Source organism: Lagenorhynchus albirostris, chromosome 4, assembly GCF_949774975.1.
Source record: "Lagenorhynchus albirostris chromosome 4, mLagAlb1.1, whole genome shotgun sequence".
In the NCBI taxonomy this organism is placed as follows: Eukaryota; Metazoa; Chordata; class Mammalia; order Artiodactyla; family Delphinidae; genus Lagenorhynchus; species Lagenorhynchus albirostris.
Window position 1 is genome coordinate 61,726,050 of NC_083098.1, and position 7,467 is coordinate 61,733,516.

Below are 7,467 nucleotides of genomic sequence, written 5' to 3' on the forward strand. Positions count from 1 at the left end.
AATGGACAATTGAATACTCAGTTACTTGCTTTCATGTTGTCTCCATTAATTTTCTCCTTTTGTTTTCAAAAATTTAATGAGTCAAAGATTTATTAACTTATGTTTTTTTTTTCTTACCAGAAGTCTTATTAAACATAACTCAATAATAAAATTTACACATATGCTGATCTTGGGAAATTATAGTTTGTTTTCTGTTTTTTTTTTTGCAAATTAGCCCATATGGAAATAGGCGACATACTAATGAAGCCTTACTATCTGAAATCAAGCAGGTTTGATTTGGTTCCCAGTTTTGAACTTTCTAGCTGTAGTAACTTGCATTTATTGGCTTTTTTTGTGTGTGTGTGTGAATTCAGGATGGTAATATAATCCATTCCACATGGCTGCTACAGGAATAAACTGAGATAGTTATGTAGTTTTGATAATTTAGTAAGGACTTGAGATGTTAGTTGAAAATAAATTTTAGTATTTACTAATTTTACTTTATCTTTTCTAAAGCATTACAGTTCATGACTGATCACTTTTTACAACTCATTCACAATATGCTTTCTCACTTGAACCTCATAGCAACCAAAATTATGAGAAACTGAAAGTTCGTTGAGAGTAATGACTTGCCTAAGATCACACAATGGAAGAAGCAGCCTTCTCTGATTTAATGCTGTTACCACTATGTCACACTGAGTTGTATTTTAAATCAAAAAGCTACATGGGAAGCCTATCATTTCCTTTCACTCTATTCATACCAAAATTAGAGTGCAAGAACACTGTTGAATGCAAGAACACTGTTATACAATTAAAATGTATTTAAACTCATATCCTATATACATTGTTCTAAGGAGTTGCATTTTTGAGATAAGAAAAATCATGAGTTTAATAGTCATTTACTCCACTGTCTTTGTGAATAGGAATAAAATAAAACAAATAGATTCTAGGAGTGTTCCAGTTGTTGAAAAAAGTTTGATAAAAAAGTTCCCAATTTTTCTTCATTTTGTAAAATACGATTATTTTTCATTTCTTGTTGGAAAAGAATCTAGTGTATCAATGCTAAGGCACCACCAAATTAAAGTTATAATTACCCTGCTCCCGTAACAGATTTAATTTATCCATCTACACTACTTTAGATTTTATGATTGTTTTGATAAATCCATGAATCTTGTCTATTATTCATTTTGTCTTTTGCTCATTTACCTGTGTTGTCTTCTTTGATGTTTCCTTAGTTTTTAGACCACAGGTGAAGTAACTTGGACTGTGGTGGTCTCAGGTGTACTCGTGATGAATTCTGAGGAAGCTTCTGGAGTAACTACAGTGTTCACTATTGGTTCAGTGGTAGGTATAAGTGTAGGCTCATCAGTAGCAATGGTACTGATGATAGGGATGACTGTTTTATCCTGAGTTTTCTTTGGTGGAATGGCAAGAAATGATGGACGTGGGTGTGGGTGATGTGCCACAGTAGGTGGGTAGATATTTGGCAGGAATTGCCATTGAGGAATTTGGGCATGTGGCCTAACTTCAACTGGCTTTGCATAATATGGGTAAGGCATAAATTGGTTATTAATTAGTACAGCTGGTCTGTGCTGGTAGTAATTGAGTCCATAACTAGGATACCTACTCAGCACATAATGAATTGGGATATATTTTACTGTTTTTTCTTTGAACAATCTTTCATCATTCTCACAGCACTGCAAAAAGAATAAATTATGCAGAATAGTATTATTGTAGGCTAGAATGAAGAGATGTCTTAAATCAGAATTTTTTGAAATACAACGTTACAGTATTTGATGTTAAGTAAGTACAACATTGGACATAGTGAACCCAGCAACCATATTATTTTACAAGATATGGATTTGTACACTTCCCTTCCACTTCTTGATTTTCAACAAACGTTAAAAATAATATTAGTTAAAAAAAAATTAGATGAGCTAATCCATAATGTAAATCATATTGACCAGAGCTTGGCATACACAAAAAGTGCTCAGTAAATGCTGTACATTATAAGTACCACAGCTAGACCAGTCTCATAGAGTGCTTTGACATACAGTATACAAACATACTACACACAGAAAAAACTACGTATATATTTTTCCTTATACGTGTATATATACATTCTCACCACATGTTTGTAATTGTATTTTATTTATCGAAGGATTAGGCTGAGGGCACATTTTTTTCTAAACTAATTATAGCAGAATAGTAAAATAATGTGATATGGATTTCTGGATTTATACTTTGGAGTTTTTTCAGCCTAGTTTTATCCATTAAAGATCAATTAGGAAATTTTCTATTTTTATTTGCTTCAGTTCTATTAATTATGTGCAGTTATAAAAATACGTTGTTAGATCTTTCCATATAAATAGAAACAAATCAACAAAATTACACGGCAAAGCAAGCCTTTCTCATGAATGGAGACCTATTCATTCAAACAGATTGGGGAAACAAAAGGTAGAAGTAAATACAAGTGTATGAGAAGTATTCAAAGAAGGGTCAGAGAGGGATCTTTCCCCAAGTCTTAAAAAGTAGACAGGAGAAATATTAAACTTTGCTTTTGTTTTCATTTTTTCCCACTACTAAATTCTGAGAGGGTTTTCTCATGTTGCTAAATACATATGAAAATCAAAAGACATGACTTGGCCTACAAAATGATACTGAGATTTTCAGATAAACATTGAGGTTGATTCATATGATTGGTTGTTGAAGTGATGTTTTTTACAAGGATTATTAGATTATTTCATGGAGTTTAAATATTTACTTAGTGTTTAGACAGAGGCATTTTAATATCATTAAACTTTGCATAATATTATACTTTGGAGTTCATATCTCTATGGGAAACATTTGAACTTACTGTTGATTGTTCCTGGTTTTGCCCCTCTGCACTCTGGCGAGATTCAGAGAAAGAATGAAAAATAAGAAGTTAAAAAAAAGCAAGAAAGAGTCTAGATTTTCTTGTGGTTTTAAAAATGTCTTTTATATCAAAGACAAAACATTTTTTTGTTTTTATTTTAGTATTGTAAAATATTATAAAGCACTTTCCATGGTTAACTAACCATAGTCTGTGAACCACTCAAGAAGTGACATAAATATACTAACTAAAATAGTAATAATGAGCTCCATGGATAAGTTGTCTTTAAAAATCACTGTTTAGGGAGAAAAATTCAAGGTTGAAAAGAATATGATCATTTGACCCCAACAAATGTAATACATGATATTTGCTTAAATGAAGAACATGAACAACCTATATTCAGTTTGTACTGAATATACATTGTTAAAAATAAGAGGAGCGTTGAGCATATTTTTCTGTTTTTGTTCTCCTACTAAGATGATTTATGAGGTTTTCTTGATTAAAAATATCTAGCAAAACGTCAGTATATAAGTGTATAAATAATACCATTTAAAAAATCAAATTTTGTGTATTTATAGTGTTTTTCTTAATTCTGGATTACAACCTTCATAGGAAATCAGGAGTTAGCAATTTTATGAAGCTTTAAAACTCACAAAAGTTTTATAAACTTTTGAGTGAGTTCATAATGGTAAATATTTTAAAAATGACAGTTCTAGTTTAAGACTTTACACATATCACTTGGATATAAAAGACTCTACAAAACTTTTGGAAGTTGTAGGTATAGAAAATCAGAGATTAGAAAAAAAATACTGGTGTGTAATACGAGACAGAGACTTATTTTTCTCCAAATTTATTAAATCACTAGTTTAAAATTTAGAAAGTTATATAATATTGAAAGTTTGCCTATACTCAAAAATCCTGATAATCTAGACATTTAAATATAATACCAATCTATATGTATTATGTATTCCTGGTATATGTTCATTTTAGTATCTTGTATCTTACTTCTTTTAAAAGAAGTTTGATCTCTCATAGCAGTTTTCCATTATATCATAGTTTTCATACTTACATATTCATAGTAGAAATATAAATAATCAATGACTATGTCATGAAATGTTTGTTCTTTATTGTTAACCATTAAAGCTTTTTCCAAAAAATGTTTTATTATAAATAGAGAGATGAATAACATCTGGATATCAGTGGCCTTTTAAATAGTTTTAATTGATTTCTTAAGACAGTTTTTCAAAAATGTGATTTTGGGGGAGAAATTCTTCGATAGAAATTATTAAACTGCTGTACAGAAAATTTATGCCAACTTATAATGCCACCAGTAGGCTATAAGATTGTGCAGTTCATCTCATAATTGCTAGTAATAAATTGTATCTTAACTATTTTTATTTTGGAGAGAAGGAATAAATTTAGCACATAAAAGATGCTATCATATTGCTGTTTTAATTTGTATAATTTTGATTGCTCATAAGATTGGATGGTACAATCTATAAACTTTCATTCTTCTTTTGAATTATTTCTTCATGTCTGTGGGGCTTGTAGCTTTGTGAAAACCAGAAGGAGTATTTGGGGGCTAGAGCAGGCTCAAGTAGCTCAAGAAGAGGTTGCTATAGGTCAGGCAGTTGTGGATCACTTTCTGATTTAAACTTTAATCCTTTTCACTCAAAGAGAAAACCCAAGTTCTAAATATGCAGGTGGCCACAATAAAATCAAATTTCAGAGAATAAATGAAAGAAAATAAATGTGAAAGCCATAGTAATTCAAATATTTAAAAAGTTTGACTCCAAGAATTTACCTAATATAATTATTTGAGATATTAACTTAAAAGAAAATCTAAATTTAATAATAAATGAATTATGAAACAAGGACTAGCATCCTCCCATATTTTAAAATCTAAGAGGAGGTCACAAAACATGAGATGTTTGCCTTCTGTACTTGCTATTGGCAAATACGTGCCTGGGATCCCCAAATGAACATGAAAATAAAACAGAGCAATAGGCAAAACAATAAGGAAAACAAGTCGAAAAAATTAAAAGAAAAAAAAAATTCCAAACATTTTTCTTGTTCCAATAGCCTTGATACACAGCATGTAATTCAAGAAAATGCCTGAAAATCATAGAGTTGTTTGTGGATATAAGTCCTGAGAAGGAGTCTCAATTGACATAATGGAAAGATTATAACAAAAATTACAATATGTTTGAATGTTAAAAGTACCTGTCAAGTTATTTGAAATTGGTAAAAAGGCTTAAACGAGCTCCTAATCTTTTAAGAACTTAGTCCCTTAAGGGATTGGAGTCTGCACGAGATAGGAATTTAATTAAAAACATTTCTGCTCCTGGTCTATGATTTCTGTATTTATTTTTTGTGAATTTTTAGATCACATTATAATTTAAAAATATTTACTGTTTTTTCCCCCAAAATGTATTTTCTCTATCATATGAGAATTTTAAAGGTTTTCTATACATGATAAAGTATGATTTCTTGATTCCTGGAAACCAGAAGTATATTCAGAAGAACATGACTTTAATTTTATAAGAGAAATAAATGTAAAAATAAATTACTATTAGGAAAATATAGTTAGTATGCAGCTGTTTTGTTCCATAAAATATGACTGTATTTAGAAATTTACATAATTAGAGACCTTAAATAAATTTTTAAAAAAGTTTTGATACAAATTGATCAGATGAAATTAACTCACCAAAAAAGGTAGGGTTAATGCCAGGATAGTCACAACTAGGTAAAAACTCTTCATCATTGCACCTAAAAATAAAAATTAAAAACATTACATTAGGGCTTCCCTGGTGGCGCAGTGGTTGAGAGTCCGCCTGCCGATGCAGGGAACATGGGTTCGTGCCTGGGTCTGGGAAGATCCCACATGCCTTGGAGCGGCTGGGCCCATGAGCCATGACCGCTGAGCCTGCGCGTCCGGAGTCTGTGCTCTGCAACGGGAGAGGCCACAACAGTGAGAGGCCCACGTACCGCAAAAAAACAAACAAAAAAAACCCATTACATTAAAAGGGTCTGTTGCTAATAATTTAAGAGTGATTTGGAACAATGTTATCTTTGGTTTAAGGGGAAAGAAAGAGTCAGATTTAGGGGTAGATTTAGCCAATGTGGAAAATCTATTTTATCAAAAGCTTTAGAAAAACCAAACAGTATAAACGGAATGAATTTAATATTTGGTTATATTACTGAAAGTACCATTATAAGGTTAATCATATACTCATTTTACATGCACCAAGAACCTACTAGGAACAAAGCACTGTGTCAAGTGTTGAGATTATCAAGGTGAATTGGTCTTGCCAAGTAACATCAATTTTAGGAAGAGAGTTGCAACACACACAAATCACTGTTAGAGGAAAGAAAGTAGAAAATGTCACAAAAGTGGTTTTCTACAGGTAGAAGTTTTCAGTTAAGAAATCAACAAATTATTTCTGTAGGAGATAGCATTATAGGTGTGACTTGCCCATGCAGAGATTAATAGAGAGAAACTTCAAGTAGAGGAGAAAGTCTTGGGAATATCTATGGGCATTTGAATAGAAAGAAGGGAAATACAAAGTTGGAAAGAAAGTTGAGGGAAGAAAAAGCAGAGGTCTTAAATGCTAGGTTGAAGAATTAGGCATGCCTTTCTAAACAACGGAAAGCAGTTGAGTGGTTTCAGATTAGAGACTGAGGTGACTGCACATTCCTTTGGAGAACTGAGTTCTATCTCAGGCTCTATCTCTACTTGTGTAATTTTGGCCAAGTAATTTCCTTTATCTGGGCCTTACTACTGTTACCTATAAACAAAAGTTAGAACTGAAATTTATGAAATTCTATAATTCCACGATTAATCTAACTGGAATGTGTAAAATGGAGGACATGGGGGGTATACTGAAACTGCATCTTTCATAATCTGCTTCTCCAGTAATCAAAAATGATGTGATTAGCTTGATCATTTTAATGAAAAAATATGATATGACAATTACAGGTCTCTGGCTGAAATATTTGAAGAAATAAATTAGCCTTACCTTTGTAAAGGAGTATAGGGTAGTCACACATATTTATTTGATTTTTTAAAAAAATAAATTGCTTTTTATGAAAGATACATATGACACTTCAAACTTTTAATATTTAAATACATATTGTATTTATGAAGCAAATATTAACTACGTCTTGTTGCAGCTATTGTTATTGCTATACTTGTATAGACTTGAAACCTACAAACTGAGTTTTACAAAAGAGGGTTACAGAGTTAAAGTTCAGGCTTGGTAAAAAGAGCACACACCGGACTCCATTCACCTTTGATTTTCAGCTAAGAATGATTAGAAATGCTGTCTACTAAACTGACTTCAGAACCTCTGATGGGATACCATTGGATGGAAAAGAACTCATGTGTGATCAAATTTGAACAACCTACAGCATAGGTTGTTTCCTCTCAAGTTTCACTGAGAAGAATGGAGTTCCTTATTAATTCTTTACTTGCCAGTTAACTTTTTCTTAATTGAAATAGATTTGACATATAACATTGTGTAAATTTAAGGTGTACAACATGTAGATTTGATGTATTTGTATAATTGTAATATGGTTGCAATTGTAGTGATAATTAACACTTCTGTCATGTCACATAATTATCATTTCTTTTT

The 7,467-nt window shown here is 31.4% G+C and overlaps 1 protein-coding gene across 1 annotated transcript; it reads right to left on the minus strand.

The window, feature by feature from the left end:
• Positions 1–1,217: 1,217 nt before the first annotated feature.
• On the minus strand, positions 1,218–5,606 carry CSN3 (casein kappa). The gene is made up of 3 exons (XM_060147248.1): positions 5,541–5,606; positions 2,837–2,869; positions 1,218–1,676 (listed from the first exon to the last, which is right to left on the minus strand). The coding sequence occupies exons 1-3, from the start codon at positions 5,595–5,597 to the stop codon at positions 1,218–1,220; spliced, it is 549 nt and encodes a 182-aa protein (XP_060003231.1). The 5' UTR covers positions 5,598–5,606.
• Between the last annotated feature and the right edge of the window lie 1,861 nt (positions 5,607–7,467).

Bases quoted from the DNA above. Each gene is read 5' to 3' on its own strand.
- CSN3 (XM_060147248.1), bottom strand. From the start codon at position 5,597: ATGATGAAGAGTTTTTACCTAGTTGTGACTATCCTGGCATTAACCCTA. The intron at 2,870-5,540 runs GTGAGTTAATTT...GAATCTCGCCAG, and splicing joins CATTAACCCTACCTTTTTTG to AGTGCAGAGGGGCAAAACCA. The intron at 1,677-2,836 runs GTAAGTTCAAAT...TTCTTTTTGCAG, and splicing joins AAAACCAGGAACAATCAACA to TGCTGTGAGAATGATGAAAG.